The 18,854-nt window shown below is 38.3% G+C and overlaps 4 protein-coding genes and 1 long non-coding RNA gene across 8 annotated transcripts in view; 2 read left to right on the top strand and 3 right to left on the bottom strand.

Annotated features, from left to right (window-relative positions):
* Positions 1 to 7: 7 nt before the first annotated feature.
* Positions 8 to 5,016, bottom strand: LOC122971173 (dynein axonemal assembly factor 3-like). Its single transcript, XM_044337699.1, has 12 exons — positions 4,927 to 5,016; positions 4,569 to 4,651; positions 2,783 to 2,889; positions 2,592 to 2,685; positions 2,354 to 2,508; positions 2,026 to 2,226; positions 1,750 to 1,872; positions 1,546 to 1,668; positions 1,294 to 1,432; positions 910 to 1,024; positions 664 to 738; positions 8 to 433 (listed from the first exon to the last, which is right to left on the bottom strand). The coding sequence occupies exons 2-12, from the start codon at positions 4,648 to 4,650 to the stop codon at positions 292 to 294; spliced, it is 1,356 nt and encodes a 451-aa protein (XP_044193634.1). The 5' UTR covers position 4,651; positions 4,927 to 5,016; the 3' UTR covers positions 8 to 291.
* LOC122971182 lies at positions 4,626 to 9,069 on the top strand. Its single transcript, XR_006399423.1, has 3 exons — positions 4,626 to 4,713; positions 8,682 to 8,837; positions 8,978 to 9,069. It is a non-coding gene; the product is annotated as an uncharacterized LOC122971182 (long non-coding RNA).
* On the bottom strand, positions 5,097 to 13,052 carry syt5b (synaptotagmin Vb). 2 transcript variants are annotated; one of them, XM_044337701.1, is made up of 9 exons: positions 11,386 to 13,052; positions 10,117 to 10,320; positions 8,884 to 9,059; positions 8,689 to 8,787; positions 8,366 to 8,533; positions 7,787 to 7,954; positions 7,474 to 7,591; positions 7,192 to 7,325; positions 5,097 to 7,089 (listed from the first exon to the last, which is right to left on the bottom strand). In XM_044337701.1, exons 2-9 carry the CDS (start codon positions 10,313 to 10,315, stop codon positions 6,880 to 6,882), a joined length of 1,272 nt encoding a protein of 423 aa, XP_044193636.1. In that variant the 5' UTR covers positions 10,316 to 10,320; positions 11,386 to 13,052; the 3' UTR covers positions 5,097 to 6,879. The 2 variants fall into 2 exon arrangements, with proteins under 2 accessions (XP_044193636.1, XP_044193637.1); XM_044337702.1 differs by having other exon boundaries at positions 10,117 to 13,052.
* A 79-nt stretch (positions 13,053 to 13,131) lies between these two features.
* On the bottom strand, positions 13,132 to 15,725 carry zgc:56095 (Ferritin, lower subunit-like). Of its 3 annotated transcripts, none has more exons than XM_044337707.1 (5): positions 15,607 to 15,725; positions 14,887 to 14,990; positions 14,237 to 14,383; positions 14,011 to 14,136; positions 13,132 to 13,753 (listed from the first exon to the last, which is right to left on the bottom strand). In XM_044337707.1, exons 2-5 carry the CDS (start codon positions 14,986 to 14,988, stop codon positions 13,604 to 13,606), a joined length of 525 nt encoding a protein of 174 aa, XP_044193642.1. In that variant the 5' UTR covers positions 14,989 to 14,990; positions 15,607 to 15,725; the 3' UTR covers positions 13,132 to 13,603. The 3 variants fall into 3 exon arrangements, with proteins under 3 accessions (XP_044193642.1, XP_044193641.1, XP_044193643.1); XM_044337706.1 differs by lacking the exon at positions 15,607 to 15,725 and adding an exon at positions 15,517 to 15,600; XM_044337708.1 differs by lacking the exon at positions 15,607 to 15,725 and adding an exon at positions 15,084 to 15,210.
* Positions 15,726 to 15,803: 78 nt separating this feature from the next.
* The window catches only part of LOC122971172 (receptor-type tyrosine-protein phosphatase eta-like), a 28,303-nt gene continuing 25,252 nt past the window's right edge, over positions 15,804 to 18,854 (top strand). Inside the window, exon 1 of the mRNA XM_044337697.1 lies at positions 15,804 to 17,828. Within this exon, the coding sequence (XP_044193632.1) occupies positions 17,763 to 17,828 (66 nt within the window). The 5' untranslated portion in view covers positions 15,804 to 17,762. The remainder of the gene's footprint in view (positions 17,829 to 18,854) is intronic.

Here is an 18,854-nt window from a genome sequence, read left to right as displayed (position 1 = left end):
ATAAAAATTAAAATGGAAAATGAAATTTTATTATCATTGCTGAAATACATTGAATAAAGTCACCGCTATTACAAACAAACATTCATCTATGGAAAGAAAAAGCATGAAAACTCCAACAAGAATAAACAAGTATCATCTGCTAAACTTCCTTATGAAGGAAAAACATCAATTCTGTCTGCAAAAAAATGTCTGTGCTGTGAAGCAGTATCACCTTGACTATCAGTCTGTTGCACCATGTGAAAATAAAGGTGCTGACAGTGGGAAAGCAGTGAGTAAACAGCTCCTCTGCATTTACTTCTTCTGTGGTTTGAAAACGGCGTGAACGTGATCACTCTTCACCACATGCCACGGTTCAAATCCAGCCTCAAGAGCGATGCTCACCGCTTTCTCTGCAAAGCCTGTTTCTTGCTCTTTATTGAGGTCCAGAAAGTACCTAAGATATGCAATGACACACAAATGCAACACATGAGTAACGATTGCAAATTGTTTTAGAATTTGTGTCAATCAATGAACTCAAATATGCAATATGTGGCAAATAAGAAATATCAAATACACAAAAGTAAATATTCTACACTCTAAGATGCAGTTACATAGCAGACACTATATTCTTGGTGACTGTACTGTCACCATGGTAACAAGCCCTGTTACTATAAAAACCCTCACTTGGCCAGCTCCACGACAAGCACAGCGTCTGGTGCTGCAATCTGTCTCATCGCTGGGCCCAAATGGTGCATGCAGCTTCACAGCGATGATCAAGAGGAAAACAGAAACACGGAATTGAAACATGGTCAGCAGTCATACCAGGAGTCTGCGTTTGAAATCTGTTATGTTTTCTGTTACGGTGTTACAAAAAACGTCATGTGACGTTATATTTGTTGTAATTTGTAAAAAAAAAAAAAGAGCTATCACCTGGCTGAGAAGTAGATGGTGTTGAAAAAGTGGGAGTATTTCTGTTTTTCAGGCAGTTTTTGAAGTGAATCCATGGGCAGGAAGGTCACAGAGATCCGATTTAGATGCATCAGATCTGAAAATGATTAAAGAAAATTCAGTGCTGAAATTATTACATTTCAAACATAGTTATTCTATGTGTTAAACACCTAACCAGGATGGGAAGTGATCTACAGCACCATATGCTGTAAGACTTGTAAGACTTAAAGACCCAGTTCCCATTTACACTTCTGAACCGCTAAACTGCTTTTGTCATCGAGCGAGTTTCATGTTCTAACCTGCGCTGTACTGCCAACCATCTAAAGCCACGTGCGTACTGCTATTAATAGGTAGCTGTTAATTTACCATTAATGGTGGCAGGTTTTTGGTCAGTCTTTGTGGATGGCTCTTCTGCCTCTGACTGAGAAGTAGTGGGGCAGCCCCGTCTACTGGACAAGGACTGGAACAATGCCTGCACATTTGCAAAGGAGATATCCTGGGCTGTCTGTTGGATGTGAAGAAGACATCAATATGTTCATCAGTTTAAGCACAACTTACCACAGCTGAACAATGATGATGTAAACGCACAAGAACCACAATTACTGCTTTAAATTTTACCTTGATGTGTTGCCCGTTCTGCGTCTTCAGCAGGCTCTTGTCATCGGTTTCAATGCCGAAGGAGAGGTAAGGACTGGATACTATGTCTCCCCAGTAGCCCCTCACTGCCACTTTGTCCCCCTTCTGTCAACACACACACACACACACCTTCATGATATGACCGTATTGCGCTGTTTAGCATATCAGACACATACAGACACTTACCAGCCTGAACACTCTTGAAGAGAGCAAACTTGGATTAGTTATTTGGTAGACACCTTCCCTCATTTCAAACGCCAAGCCCCGTTCCCTCCATCGGACATATTGTTGTTTGTTAATGACACCACACTGCAGAGGGAGAATCAGTATCTAGTATCAGTATAATCCAACATTTAAGACATTTAAAGCTTTCAAATACTCATTTCTTGGTCCAAATTTAACATATTTGGGCAGCAAATTGAATCCACAATCAAAGGAAAAGTACACAACATGTTCAAATACCCCTTTCTCATGCAACTTCATAGTCAGGTCCCAGTCGAAGCAGCCCCTCTTGGAATCGTAGCGTGTCCCGAGGTGCTGCCGGACTCGATAATCCCAGGCTTTGGACATTAAGATAGGAGCAGAACACGCAGGTGAGGATGATGATGACTGAGGTTGGATCCACAACTTGAATATCCTGGCCAGCTCGTCTCGCTCCTTGAACTGTAGAAACATTTAAAGAGAAAGAAATTAGTTGACTTTAACTGAATTTGTGGTGTATTTAGGCAGCAGAACTCTGTAATCTCACAAAAACACAGAGGTATCATCTTTTTAAGCAGATTTTTAGTACCTTGAGAAGAGTTGTATTCAGACAGGGGTGTGTGACTGTGTCCAGTGTGTCAGTAATAGACAGTGAGAGCTGCGATGCCACACGTCTCAGCATCTCCTCTGTCTGACTGCGGATCTCACTGTTCCCAAACACCTCCAGGAAAACCTCTGTCTTCTCTGAGAATAAAAAACATGCCAATACATCTAGTTTTATTCATAATTTAACTAATAATTTATCAATTTAACAAGATCCCACCCACCATTAAGTCCCATGCTTTCCTGGGGCATCAGTGCCAGGTAGAGGAGCAGCAGCTGTCTTGCCACCACCTCCATGCTGTTTTCAATCACCCACACCTACAGCGTAGCAGAGAGAAGGTGTTTGCGGCACATGTTAGAGTATAGCAATCTGCTCTCAGGGGGTCACAACACAGTTTAAGATACAGAAGCTCACATGAAGGCTGTCTTTTTCCCGTAAACCAGCAACGGTCTTCAGAATATGTCGTGGATCTCCACTGCCAACCAGTAAAACATTGACCTCCCCCTCCTGTCTCTCAGGACCTGGAGACAGAAACAGATGGAAAGTACAGTTTCTGCAACACACCATACTTCTAACACTGGGTATCACACTTTTTTTGTACCAACTAATATGTGTCTGTAGCAAAAGGTATCAAAAGTTGGCATCAAATTCCTGGTCAGATTCATAGTCTTGTTTAATTATTCTTCATATTCAGGTTATGATATATATTATACAGATATTTATATGATATAAAAACCATTTAGACTGTATTATAACAGCAAAGAGAGTTTGACTTCTCTGGTTAAATGAAAAACAGCAGTTTGTAGAGAAACATGTTCATTGTTCTTAGGGTAAGGTATTAAAAATGTATTGGTTTGATATTGGTACAGAAACTCAACTAAGTTATGGCCTTCAGGGGCGTTCACTTTTTTTTTTTTACATGAGAGGGTTTATTCTGATCTTTGTGAGTTCAGTTTATGACATTGTGCTGCCACACTTTGATGGTGATAGCAAGAATAGCATGCATGCTGGTATCTTTATTAAAGTGAATTAGTGATGAATCACCCTTGTACATGAATCATACATCAATAATAGCCTAATTTTAAGCATGATCCATGGTGATGAAGATACAGAAAAATAGAAATACATGGCAAAAATAGCTTGTTGTTAATAGTTTAGAGACCCCACAAAATTTCACAGTTCATGTTTTCAGGGGAGCTCATGTCTTATTAAGAGGAGCCAAGCTCCTCCTGGCTCCCCTGTAGTTCACACCATGATTGTTTCTGCCCCAATATCGAAAATGTGATTCCCAGACCTACATATCTCAAAAATTAAATTACAAAATAATGCTTCATAGAAAATGTCAATAGGATTTTTTTAGGGACTGTCAGTGTCATTGATTGAAGTGGAGGGTCATAGCTGAGTAGGTAGGCTATAGTTTAGTTTAACAAATATCCAGTGAAGGTTGTGGCCACTGTCTTTTCTAATTTAGTAGTTAATTGTTTTAATTCAGATTGTTTCAGTGCTCATGAATGATTTGTTGGGTTTTGAGTAAATTGCCAAATTCAATACAGCTCATTTGTTTTCTGCTTCCGTTGTAATAGATAATCTACCAGTATAACATAAAATCAGTAGCAATACCTTACTATAAAATACTAAGCAATCAGTAAAACTCTTGCATTCAAAATTGCACTTATCATATGTAAAAGTACAATACAAAAGTATTATCAACAAAATGTACCATAGGTATTGAAAGTAAAAGTACTCATTACACAAAACTGTGAGTTGCCACTGGTGTTAAATTTGCATTATATCATAGGATCATTAATATTGATGTATTAACATGTAATATGATACTTAAATGTAGTTGGGGTGAAGCTAATTCTAACTCCTTCCTATAGCCTACTGTTAGGTAACGTTAGTTTAATATAATAATACATCATATTTTATAAATTGCTCATATATTTTGTATGTAAAACTTGAAATGAAAAGTAACTGCTGTCAAATAAATGTAGTGGAGTAAAAATTTCCCCAATAAAGTAAACACATAAAGAAACATATAATGGAAATATTTAAAACTGCTTTGAAATACAGTATTTACTTGAGTATATATGCTTGGTGACTTTACTTCACTACTGTATGACTTTATGACTACTGCATAAACCCCGAACTGCTCTGGTGCATGTGTGCGTGCTGTATCCTCGTGCGCAGAGGCTCTCACCTGTGCTCAGCAGGTCACGCGCAGGACTGAAGCCCCAGAAGGCCACGCAGCCCGCGCCCTCAGATGCCCGACCACCACTCATCCTGTAATGTGAGCAAAAAGAAAGGCGTACATCTTGGTGAACACGGTTAACATGAAGACTCAGGTAACAGGTGTAACGTTATGTCAGTAAAAAGTAAAGTTTAGCTTTGTGGCGCAGTCGTTGACCGTTAAAGTGAAAAGAACGGATGTTAGCTTATCAATGTAACTTAGCAGTCATTTCTGGCCACAAATGTCTCCTCTAACCACACTATGCTGATAAAATCTGCTATAAGTTGCGTCCGGTGTAAACGAAGTAAAAAATGATGGGAAAACTCACCTTACAGTTTGTAAATGATGACTCAATGTGGTAAGCAGCTAACTAGTCGTCTGAACAGAAAGTTTGGGTTTTGTTGCTAGGCAACAATTTCTACATGGGGAGGACAGACGCCATCTGCAGGGCTTGATAACTACTGTCAAGGGATTGGTTAATAGAAGTAGACGGACACACCGTGTAACCAATCAGAGAGCTAGAATAAGACGCACAGTAAGTGAGGCAGTGAGGTTGGTTCATCATGCTGTGATGTTATGAAGTTAATAAACCGCCCAGCTTGAGTACAAATAAGCTGTATTACAGCAGTTTATTACAAGTAAGAGACAGACATCAAATATATACAATGGAGAAACTGACATTCCCTCAGAGTATACCAAGATCAATTTACCAATAAATGCTCAAGGTGGATTGACTCTTTCAGACCCCAAAGACAAGACTTTACATGAGACACTTGTATAGTCTATAACTTCAGTATTACCATGCCAGTTGTTTTTGTGTTGTACATAGTTATGTTTGGTACCTGCAATTGATGCCTGCTACTGCAACGTTTGGATTTCGACCAACTGCAGGTCTTCCTTTGTCTGAGGGAGACCTGTAGTTGGTCAAAATGTTGAAAATTAAGAAAGGAGAGCTCTGATGCAGTGTTTGGATATCTAGTTTAATTATTTTTTTGTATCCAGCACCCCAATGAGGTTTTGTGGATGTGCACGAGACTACTTTGTTTCATTGAAAAAGAAAGGAAAAATGTTAAGAAGGGAGAACAAGTGTGTATTTCCAAAAGCTGTATGAAAGCAAGCACACCTGTTGAAAATACCAAAAGAAAAACATGTCCCGTTCATATGGTGCCCCCTCCCTTATTTGGCACCCTAGGCGACCGCCTATATGACCTCTGCCGGGGGCGTCTCCCGGTGACAGTGCTAGTTTCAAATCACAGTAGAGGATTCATTTGAACTTAACTGTAAGCAACGCTAGCCAAGCGTTAAAAGTGCACTCAAGCACTCAAGCAGATAGACTGATGGCAGTTTAGTGTGTATTATGTAAATTAAGATGTTAGCGGTTAGCCTAAGCCACATTATCACTGTTGTAGCTGCAGCCAAACAATAATAATGAAGATCTACTTTATGAAACATCTCCTGAAACATAAGATGAACCCTCCAGTCGGCCATGACAGTACTGAAGGATTCACCACAAGAATCTACTGTCCCTCTGTGTAATCATCAGGGACCTGTAAAGCAGATGCAGAGTTTTACTACCACTGATAAAGCTGGATTTGACAGTACTCCTCTCTCTTTAATCATTATCAATAATATTCTTCATTTATCTAATAGTATTCTAGAGTTGAACTCCTACAACTTTTAATTGTTTTCACAGTTAGAGCATAAACTAATACTAACTAAATTAAACCCTTTGAATTTAATTCAAGGTGAGAGTGAGAGAAGCTTTGATCTGAAACTGTCCATTGTGGGTTTATTAGCTTTTGAAAAGATCCAGAGCATTACAACAAACATTTTTAGGACTCTGGTGCACCACAGCAATACAAAATAAGCAAAAAGGCCCATCGTACAAAACATGAGATGTAGAAGCTCTACCATGTCTAAAACTTTTCAGAGGAACACAGAGTTATCTTGAAATCCTTCCTCAGTGCATCCAAATTTTGCTAGGCCCATGCATGAGCAAACACAACGGATGCACATTTACATTTTGGTGATTTTCATGTACACAAGTACACAGTTATATTGGTTTACAGATGTAACAGGTTTATAGGGAAAGCGGAGGTTTTAATAACAACCAAATATCAAACATATCAGTACATCACACCCGCAGACATACAAACATGTTAAAGTATCTCAAAAGAAACAAAATGTATGAAAAACAGAACATGCAAATTGAAAATACATTAGGAATAACACTGAGGAAACATATAAACAGCATGTTTTCTGAACTGAGACAGGTGTGACTCTAGCGAGGTTTTGCTTTGACTGCCGCATCAACTTCTTCTTCCGGCAGGAGAGTGTGCCACTGGGCTACTGGACGTCTGGGATTGGCCAGCATGTCCGACCAATGGCGCAGGCCGACACCTGTAGCTCCATAACCCATGAAGGTCTTTCCAATGGGGTCGTTGCTCCCGAGTTTATCATAGTCAAACACTGTAATGACGACCTGCACTTTCTGAAACAAAAAAACCAGACGGGTTATCAATCTCTCCCAACGTCAACACTATTAGTGTCTTTTAGGCCTCAAATTGATTACTTTTGTGATGACGCTGCTTACTTGTATCTGCTCAAAGGGGACATCAAAGCTAAAACTTTCATTAAAGTAGGGATTGAGCGTGTTTTTCTTGACTGTTGTCTTCTTCTTCTTAATGCGTTTTCCATTTTGCTGCAGAACAATCTTCACATATGGATCTTATGGAAGAAGAAAAAAGGATGATATAGTTGTTGTGTAATGTGGGGCTATTCCACTTCCTCATGAAACTGAAATTTGTGGAAGTGGCACATTTAGAAAAGGAACTAAGCACACATTTGACAGAATAAAAACAAATGGAAAGATTACCTGATAAGCCACCAACATCCATTTTCTTCAGATTCTTTGCCTCCATGATGTTCACTGTAAGTTTCCCAGCAGTGGGTACATACCGTAAAGAAATGCAAATATCGCCCAGTTTTTCTTGCTGAAAGGAAAATATGTAAAAAATCATAATGCATTACCATCATGACTTGTTAGATTTTTACAAAACTGCTGGTTATCATGATTTCTTAGTTTTCCTGGAAGCAATAACATACAGTATATTATTTAGAAAAGTGCTTATAAATATTTTGAAATATTATATATTACTATGGTTAACTGAAAACATGATCTATCATACCTCTTCCTTCTCACCACTCTCCAAATCCCTCCACTGCTGCATTGGCTGTCCCAAATCAACACTGTTCATGGGAATCTTTATCTCGCCAATCATATCATGCTTGGAGAAACGATCAAAGTCAAAAACTTGCAGCACCAAAGTCTTTCCACCCAACTCTGCATACGGGATCTAGAAAGAGGAAGTTATCGCAAAGTGAAAAAAAGTGGAAACTTGCAGTTTTAAGATAATTGATGCTCAACTTTGCCATGTGCAATAAGTGGAGGTAGACAGCATTTACAAATCCAGACAGTAACAAAACACATAGAGTGACATGAAACAATTAAAAACACAATTATTTTTCGGGGAGGGATACCTTGACAGACGCCATTCAAGGAATGAAAGACTAAAGACGAGGGGAAGTAGAGACATAGGCCAAACGTCTGCCCCATGAACTCAGAGGGATAAAAAGTGATACCTCATCAACAACCTGGAACACCAACATTAGCTGTGACGGAGACATAAAAGACAAGAGAAAGAACAAACAAACAAAAACACAGACAACATCAAGTCAACAAAGGCACACCGTCAGCCACGTGGTACCTTGAAAATGAAAGTCTCGTTGAAAACGGGGCACAAATTCTTGCGTTGAACCTTGGTTTCGTACTTCTTCTTTTTGTCTGGCAACAAAAAGACTTTGACATAGGGGTCTGAGGTGCCCCCCATGTCCATAGCAGCGAGATCCTGAGCCTGAAGGATACCCACTATGAGCTTCAGACAAAAGAGAACAAGTGTCAGAATGAGTGGTCATGAAAATGATGTATTTTTTTCTGATAGTAATTTGTTGAGCACCAATACTGTAATATTTAATATAAATGCCTTTTATGAGACTGATAATGTTTTTTTTTTCTTCACACAGGACCCACCTGGCAATCTGTGAAGTTGTAGTCCAAGGAGAACTCCAGCTTACCCAACTTTTCCTGTTCTTTCTCCTCTTCCTCCCCTTCCTTCTTCACTTCCCCCTCCTATGAGATACATCAGCGCAATGGATATTCATCCTGAAGGTCTAGAACAGGTAAGATTGTATCGCCGTTATCATATCATATCACATCATATCGTACCTTCTCTCCAGCCTGTCCTTCACCTTCCTTTGCCTTTCTGCGGCGGCCTGTCTTCCCCTCCCTCACTTTCTTTGGCTTTTTCTTTTTTCCAAAGCATTTTTTGAAAACACAGAAGATGAAGCATGCCACCAAAACCAGGACCACCACAACAATGGCTGCTACTGCCCACATGGGAACTGGAAAATCAAAAAAGAAAAATTTGCACATCAGTATTCACTGTATGTAGGCTGTGAGTATGATTATTATGGCATAGAGGAATAGATGTCTGGTCCTCTGATGTCCTTTACATTCATAATAACAACATGACCCCCAAACAACAACAAAAACCCCAACAAAACAACCAAAAAAAGAAACCTGATCTTGGAGCAGACATATTAACTTTTAAACGCTACCTTCTCTATCAAAGGCTTTGTGAAAGCACGTTGCTCTGACACATCAGTATGTTCACGAAGATTTAAATCTTTCACATCTTGAGATTACAGCAAAGAGAAATCCACTTTGATAAGTCAGTTTACTACTATAATCTAAAGCAGTTCAGTGGCCATCTGTTAGCATTGACAATTTTTTCCAAAGCTTAAAAACAGAACCAAGACTTAATCCATGATATTATTGAAATAAAAATATCTCCTAGCAACAACTGTGGACTGTAAGGTTCATTTGAGCATTTCCACGTTACCCTTAAATTCTGTTTTTAAGCACTTGTTTATCAAGGGACGGTTTGCTGAGCATGTGTGTTGTCGGCAACACCCTTCTCCACAATCAGATAATAACACACTCCCGGCTGGGAGTGGCACTGTACAGTTAATTATTAGGAGCCTTACTCGAGGCGCCTCAGCAGTACTTATTAAAAAAAGGGTAAACAATTCTCATGCGCATTAGCCACATGAATTTTCCTAGACACAACACTTAGAAATTGCTGGTATAATGACACAGAAAACAAGCTCATAGTCATATAAAAGCACCATTCTTTATAGTGATAATGTCAAAAACACAGTCAGTGGTTTAGTGTTGGAACTTTCTCTTCATATCTACAGTATCTTGAACTTTTAGTAAAGCTAGGCTAAACTGGTCAATACAAATATGTAATAATATATATATATATATAATAATGTAAATTCTGTACATAGGTGGATTTCCCCTCTCAAATTATTACAGTGCACAATTTATTTCTATGAGTAAATTAAGTCATGAATTTCCCCTGATGTGTTCTTGTCAATCCTACGAGAGGCTTACTTGGCAGATGACTGAGTTCATTCATGAACTTGTCTTTCATGTGGTTGTAGTCGTGGCCGGGGTGATGTTCTGTATGGGAGTGCTCGTGGTGTTCTGTATGAGAGTGCTCGTGATGAACTGGCTCTGTTGCTTCCTCTGGTTCCGGTTCAGACGGCTCCGCAGCCCTCCGGGCCCGGACCCCAGCACTGACCAACCTCATGTCAGCTGTCAGAAGAAAAAAAAAAGGCAGAATCAGCGCAGTTATTCACGTTGTGCTGGTTTGTTATGTTGTGTCTGTCACGTTGGCCTCTACAGTGAGAGATGACACAACTTCATATGTACGCTGTGTAATCCCTGTGTCCATGCGTCGCAGTACAGTGCAAAAGCATCTCTAAGCCAGAAGCTCAACATGGCTGACCCTAATCCCTCTGTTACTCTCATTCTCTCTGTCATCTCCCCCGCCCCATAACCCACCCTTTCACTTTGTCCCATCCCCATTTTTCTCTCCGCTTTTACTCGTCACTGTCTCTACACGTAACTGGATTAAACTCCAGCTCTACAATATTAATCCCAAACCCCAGAGCCTCAAAGCTCATATAAACAGGGGTTGGTCTCCTCCCTCAGTTTTCCTCACCCATGGCCCTCTGATATCTCTATATTTCAAAGCCCAGAGGAATATGGCCAACATAGAAGTGGTCTAGTATACTGTGGTTTTCTTTAGTATTTATCCCCACGCTATTTAAAATTAACAAAAAAGGAACATTAAAATTTTAAGAATATAATTTACCAACCTTGGAACCAGACGAATATGCTGAGCTCATGTTTGCGAATTAGTCTGGTGATGCCAGGCTTATAATTTACATAAAGAAACTCTATATTTTTGTTAGAGACACACACAAATATTTCTCAAAGAATTTAAAATTAGTTAGTGATCATATTTTTCTAGTTGCAGCTGCTTTAAATATAGGAAGATGCTGAATGAAATTACAACTTTGTTGTTATCAGTTGACTATTGACATAATACTTTTTTTTAGCTTTTTATTTGGTCTAAATGGTTTTCTTCAAATGTATAGGGAACTGTGCAAACACATCACATCACTAGTGCCAGTCGAGAAGTTAAGTCCTTTGAGTAGTTATTAAAAACCTATTCTGATTTTGTTTGAACATTTTAAAGAAATTGAATTCAGAAAATCTAGCCTTTTTCACTGGTTATAACATTTTTTGCAGTGCAGTACTCTTTCACTTGATCACAACAGAAATGTCTGAAAGCTTATGTAATATTCATCTTACCTGTTGATACGTTCCTCAAATTTCCTCTCTGCCGACAGACTTTTTGGAGCAACTTTTAGTTCAAAGTGTATTTCCTGCTGCTTCCCCTTTGGCCTGTTGAAGCCCTCACACACCCATTGTTCCTTCAGTATGGCGCTGACTCTGACTGGCAGGGTCTCTGCAACCCTTTCCATCACAGCTACAGTGCAGGCAAATCACTAGAGCAGTGTTGTGATTTAATCCCCCTTACCCCTCCTCCTGATATCAGAATGCTGCAACACATCTGTGGCTTTATGTCTGATTGAAAATGCATAGAGAGCAACAGTCTCCTTTTCTTATATTTCTACTTGTCTGTTAACAATTTCACACATGTTGAACAATTTATGGCTTTTCCTTGGCTGGAAGGAAAAGTGTTCATTAGTTTCATGAGACATGGCAGTGGTGGGTTGTGTTTATCCATTAGATTGAAGAGACTGTAGTGCATCCGGCCCTTCGCTAATCCCCTCAGCATAGCTGCCCTCGCAGTCAATCGTCAATCTAACACCAACTTTCACTGAAAGTGGATATTCCATCCCTTGGCTTACGATTTTACTGTACAAAACACATAGCCATATTTATAGCACAGTGAGCAGTAATCCTCAGGCATGGTGCCACGTGTTTGCACTGCTACATCTGGAAATCTCAGTGGCTCCAATCCAACATGCAACAGCCTCCACTAATAGTTAATACACAAAACTACAGAGGGAAACAAAATGGGAAAAATCACTAACACAGAGACAAAAATGGAATATTATCAGCTTTACAGAATTTATTGCAACTAATGATTATTGTCATTATTGAATAATCTGCCCATAATCTCGTTTTTCTCGATTAATTGTTTTGTTTAAGAAATGTCAGAAATTGGTGAAAAATTAGTTATAATTTCTGAGGTGACGTCCTCAAATGTTTTATGTCTGACCAAAAGTCCAAAACACAAAAATATCCCATTACCTATCATGTATGACAAAAAAAGCATCAAATCCTTACATTTGAGAAGCTGAAACCAGCATAAAACTATTTTTCGACAAAATATTTGGCTGTTAGTTTTCTCTTATCAGTTCTAATAATTGCAGAGCTTTTAAGACTGCTGGTCCCATGACATGTATAGCTTTTGCAGTCAGCTAGATCAGCCAATTAACTGGTTTCTTTTACTTCCTCCAAGTTTAAATATACACAGAAATACTAGAAACCACTTTAATTATCCCCAAATTATGTTTTGTAAACTCTGTTGCAATTTCAATCAATCATAATCTTTCTTTGCCATTGTGAATGTTTCCAATTATTAGTCCAAGATTTTTTTCCCCAACTGTACAATATTTGTATGGTTTATTTAGGGTGTGTTTGCACTGTGTCTCTAGATTGCAACTGAAACATTAACAGACTACAATAGGTAGTCTGGCTGTGATGCACTCTGTAGACAAACTTCTGTAACTGTTTCTTATCTTTGCTGAAACATATAATTTACTAAGAAGCTGCATGGACACTTTGAAACCGCAGGCTGCCTGGTAAACTAATGTTAAACATTAAGCTCCCACCCAACAGTGAGTAAGCAAAGTCCCACTGTTATCTTTACCGTGTTCTATGGGGGACAGACATAACATCAGGAAAGGGACAGAAAGTGTATTTAGACTGCATGATAGATCAGATGACTATCTGTCCCAACAACTGGACGTGGAGTTCAACTGTAAACTGCAGTGGTTACCAGAAAAAATACTAACAAAAACAAGGTGTTAGCATAATTTGACTTTATTCAATGTTTCCATGATATTTAAACTTTTTTAAATCTTTTTTTTTGGGCTCAAAATAGTACACATTTTAATAAAGTTTTTGTGATGGTCAAAACCTCTGATACACTGGAATGCATGACACATGATACAACGGAGTCTAAATGAACAAGTGATTCATTTTAACGGAGTAGGAAAATTGTCATTTTTAGCACCATAGTTGTGAGAACACTTTTTTCCAATGTGGTATACAAGAACAAGTGAGGTATTTTCTGTTTTGTTTTGGTTTTTTTTTTTTCTTTTTTGTACTTCTCCTGTGCCATTGGTACAAGAATGAAGTTTGGGGTAATCTGTGAAAATATTGTATAGTTTTCCTTAAGGGAGGGGCTGATGCCCTCTTTGACTCTATGGATCTATTGAAATGTGGAGCTTATTCTATTGAAATGTGGAGCTTATTCACTGTACTGCTGTAACGTTTACAGAGTGTGTTTATCAAAGAGGTATTCTCCCATTGGACCCTGGGTCTCTGACGCAGTGATGCGGGTCAGACTGCCGACGTAATCGCCCAGCTTCTTGATGGTGTCGTGGCTGTCGATGAGGAAGTTCTGCTCAAGGAAGTCACACAGCTACAAAAGAAATAAGACAGAAATATGCTATAAAAAGGTGGTCAAATAACTGATAAATTAGGACACAGTTGATATTATTAGGCTAATCATCCTTCATATCTATCATAGACAGTCATGTTTGCTCAATACATCTTGAACTCACACAAAAAAGTATTTTTAATGTGCAACCAGTGTAGCTGTTTATTCATATCATCTCACAGTTAAATGACAGCCTTAAAACAATAGCATTTATATCTATCTAACGGTGTCAGACTTACATGAGGGTCAGAGTGGCTGCCAGCTCTGCGGTGCACATCAAGGATACATGTGTTTAAGGACTTCTGGTAGTCCAGGGAAAACGACATTGCATCCAGTCCACCTCTCCAATCCTCTCTACTTGGTTTCTAGAAACAGAAAGTTGAACCTCGGATCAACAAAAAAATCTTTCAATTACAACAAAAATGGCTTGAAAATACTGCCCTAAACTGTACATTGTGCACTTACAGCAATAGTCTGAAGCAAAATTCGGCCTCCTCTCATGTTCTGATATTCCAGCAGCTTCTCAGTCTGCTCTCTCTCCTTCACTGAACGCTCCAGGAAAAAACTGGAGAATTTTGGCAAGGCAACATTATCCCTGTCAAAATACATCCCCTAAAAGAGATGAGAGAACCACAGTATTTAGAGATTACAGTGCAGACAAGTAAGTAAGGAAAACAATCAATACAAAAACATTTCCTAATAAGCACTGCTTATCAAATACAGCAACTACATTGCTGTGGATTAGGGCTGAAACTAACCATTATATTCATTATTAATTAATCTGTCAATTATTTTTCACACTTGATCATGTCAGAAAATGGTGAAAAATGTCAATATCACTATTTCCCAAAGCCTAAGATGACATCCTCAAATGTCTTCTTTTGTTCCGACCAACAGTCCACAACTTAAAGATATTCAGTTTACCATCAGGACTAAAGAAACATTCACTTTTAAGAAGCTGGAACCAGAGAATTTGGACAAATTTTGTTACAGAACGACTCAAAACGATCAACTAATTATCAAAATACGTGGAGATTAATTTAATAGTTGGCTAACTAATTGATTAATCGTTGCAGCTCTACTCTGGATTAATGTAGTTGTTACATAATTCTTACCAGAGCAAGGTAGGTGTAGGATGCATTGAGCTTCAGGTTGATGAGCTTGTTGATGTCTCCTTCGCACTCCGAATGGAGGTTTTGTTTTACCACAGACTGCATTTCTGAAAGACAGAAAAAAAACCCAGTGCAATTAATGCGACTTGTATAAACCAAATCCAGTTCTGACCTTGGTGGTGATGAAGCCAACATTTAACCTCAGATAGTTTTATGTGTCTCCCGATTTTGTTCACTCGCCCTTTGGAGTAAGTTGATACAAGTTCTGCGCTTCTTTGCCGGACAACTATTAAGTAACAGATATTTAACAGCTTTAGTTAAACATCAGCCAGACTGTCGTCATGTGTCGTGAAGTGTGTTGGGGTTCAAGTGGGATGTAACCTCTGAGGTCAGGTGTTCAAAAAGCTAGGTCACGCTCACGTTAGCATATTTTGTTAGCTGTTAAGTTGAACTGAAGTTCGGTTAACACTCGTTACATAGAATTAGTTGAAGAAAACATCAGCTCCACCTCACAAGCCCTGACTTTATCTTTTGTTGAAAACACAAACAAAAGGCTACTGACGCCATCTTAACAAGTAAACGCTGACAGCTAACGTTAGCCGAAGTTGTATACTGACTGACTGGTTAGCTTACGTTTCAAAGTTAGCATCAACGAGTTAACCCAAGAGACAGATATGTTAGCTGAGCCTGACTGTGGCTAAAATTTGGTCTTTTGTCACTCACTTGGCCTGTGATAGTAACGTTTCTCCACTTCACCCGTGCTACTATGGCTGGCTGGTTGATTGTATCTTCATGTTTACGCTTGACGCAAGATTTTCTTTTTTTCCAAGGATGGCGAAGTCATGACCCGCCCTACTCTGCCTCTGATTGGCTTACCCTGACCAATCCTACTCCTCATGCCTAAACCTAACCAACCCAACCAACGAAGGCAATGAGTATTAGCCAATCAGAGACAGAATAGGGCGGGTCATGACTTCGCCATCCTAGAAAACAAATTACGCTTGCGCGTTTCTACTCTCAGTCTGTGCATCTCGGCTGCCATCCCTTGTGTTGGGGGCGCATGATATTTTTCCGGCAATGTTCAATCAACCCAGGTATTAAAAAAACAGCTAACTGTTTTAATATGTTTGAGTAAAAGTGACCATATATTGCTGAGCCATAATACTGTAACAGATACTTTTTTTTTTTTATCTCTAGGCCCAACCAACATTTTAGTCAGGGTTTCAAAGTGCTCCACAATGCTCAGTCAAGTGAAAACCTCAACAAACATGAGGACATGACACATTTTAGATAAAACCTGTGATGATGGGAGGCCAGTATAGCCTATGTCTTGGCTATGGTGAGGAGTGATGTAGTGGATAAAATGTTACAGTAAAGTTACAGCATACTGCAGTCTGTTGAGAATCTGGGAGGGTGGGCCAAACAGGGAACTGAAACACTTATGATAATAAGAGTGCAGCATCATTCAGCATCAGTGATTCAGAGAGTAACAGACTTAGTGATGCCCTCAGAAATGTTAAGCAGAATAATTTTACAAGTGGTATTTTTCCATTTTTACAGATACACATAGTGCACAGTAGGACCTCATATACTGTCAGCCTGGGTCAGTGCAAGACTTTTGATAGACCTGAAAACTTTACATTTTTTCCCTGTATTTGCACAATTTGTTGTACTGCAAAGTTACTACTAGGTTTTAGTTACACCAAAGTAATAACTTAAATCAGTTTTGTTCATGCAGTTGTAAGTTTTAAATAGATGAAATGTAGATTCTTCTTTATGTTATTGACAAAGCCAGATTGGAGCTCCAGGTTAGATATTAGTTTCACTTAGTAATAACTTTATAGTTCAGGTCTTAAAATGTCATAAAAGTTATCATGCAGACAGGAACCAAAAATCATAAAATACAGTAAGTTTTCATGAATGTTGAATAAATATTCTTTTTAAAAAGAGCAGTGGTTATGCTCAGTATCTAACATATATGTTCATAATGGTTTGTTTCAGAGTGATATTATGTAACTTTATTAGATGGGGAAAACTATTATTATTTATGAAGGCCAACTTCCTCCTCATGTTTCCCCAATGGACAGTGCTGGATAATGTTGTCTTTGACAGACCAGCACTTTTATTAATCTGTAGTGTGAAACACTGTGAAGCCCTCATCCACTGTTAAATATATAAGTGGTGGTGGTGTTTTCTGTCTGCAGTTCTTCATAGATGTTAACCACAAGGAAGCTATAAATATCACAACCCAGTGAGACAGTGCAGAGAAACCTAAAGCAAATCAATTCTGTGAAATCAGCCCAAAAGAAGGGACTAGACAGTAATTTTAAATATGAAATCTTTAAAACAATTATTTAAAAATACTTAAAAAACAAATAATTATAAATTAACTCAAGCAGTATTTGAAGGATTTTTCGGGGTAATATAAATGTTTGTTTACACATCATAAAGGTACAGTCATAAACTAGTGATGACAAACACACAGCAGATATAAAGCAATTTACATTGATAAACATGTAAAACATGTACGTACCTTTGACATGTGGCACACAAATGACCGTTAATAAGGAAGTAACAGACAAGGCAAAGGTTGTACAAGGCCAAAAGGATAAGCAGCTTAGTCACTTGCCATTATAAGCAGGGACCAGAGGTTAAAAGAGGAGGACATGGTTAAGAATTAAAAGTCAACACCACTGAAATAAAATTAATATTGAACTGTGTCAGCTGAAAAACATTGTTTGCCAACCTGAAGTGCTGTTGTTTTAGTCAACACACAAGTGGCAGTACTGAAAATAGAAACTTGAAGTTCACCCTGGGACGGCAAACCAAAAGGAATTTAACAAGTTTATAGTATGTCTGCAGCTTATTAAATCTTTACAATGATGTTATCTTTCAAAATCACCCCAAACCACTTGCTGCTGTGTGTCTTCCTGAGTCTACTTCGGGTAAGTTTTTTTTAACTTCTACTTTGATAGTGATCAGATAGTGTACCTTTATTCACCAGAAAGTTACCCTCAACAAAAGGAAACAATACAGTGACAAAACCACAGAGATTCAGTGCGTGATATGCTCCATACCAAAGTTTTGACAGTGGAGTTTAATAGTCTGAAATATCAAAATGGACATTGTACAGAAAACAAAAAAGACTATTGAACAGCATAAGGATGATGGACTTTTTCAGATGGTGAAATATGAATTTATTATTTCCCAGCTGCAGTAATGTTTTCTCACTCACTTTCTCAGAGACACAAAAGTATGAATGAGGAAATAACTTGTTAAGTTTAAAACAGAAAGGGAGCTGTACCTCCAATATGTATTGTTAACTTTATTTTATATTCTAGACAAGAGGATGATCTGTATCTGGATACTGTTTTGTATTATAGCCTATATTTATTAAAAAATATAGTATTTTGACTGTTATAATAGGGAAATAAATATGGCGCATGGAAGATATTTTAAGAGCCTATTGTGCACAAATATCTGTATTCAGTGAATGTGTTTTGCTATTATTTTAAAAAAGCAATGATGTGACAGTTCTGTCTGACTTAATCTTTCTGTCTGCTCATTAACCAGCATATGTTAGGTGTTGTACTTGTTGTAGATTTAAAAGTAGAAGTACAATATGCAAAAAAAAAAAAAAAAAAGAATTCTGGACCATAATTTGCATTTGAAGATCTCTGTTTCCTCAAGGTTCATACACATCAATATCACATATTTGTCTCAGAAGGTTTTGTCTACCTATAAGGGAACTGTTGAGTAGAAAGTAGAGTAGAACTTGTTTTTTGAACATTCCCATCATGCTGCTTATTCATAGTACAGGTACAATATGATATACATACAAGATAAAAGCAGAAATATTATTACTGCATTAGAGTTCTGTCAACGGTGTCGATTCCATAGCTAGGTGAACACTTCTGGCAATTTTGTGAATTATGAAATTAAACTTTGATATTTTTGGGATTAGGTGTGCC

The sequence above is a fragment of the Thunnus albacares genome, chromosome 20 (genome assembly GCF_914725855.1).
Source record: "Thunnus albacares chromosome 20, fThuAlb1.1, whole genome shotgun sequence".
Lineage (NCBI taxonomy): Eukaryota > Metazoa > Chordata > Actinopteri > Scombriformes > Scombridae > Thunnus > Thunnus albacares.
Note: the sequence above shows the minus strand (reverse complement) of the source record. Positions and strands in the feature narration are given on the sequence as shown.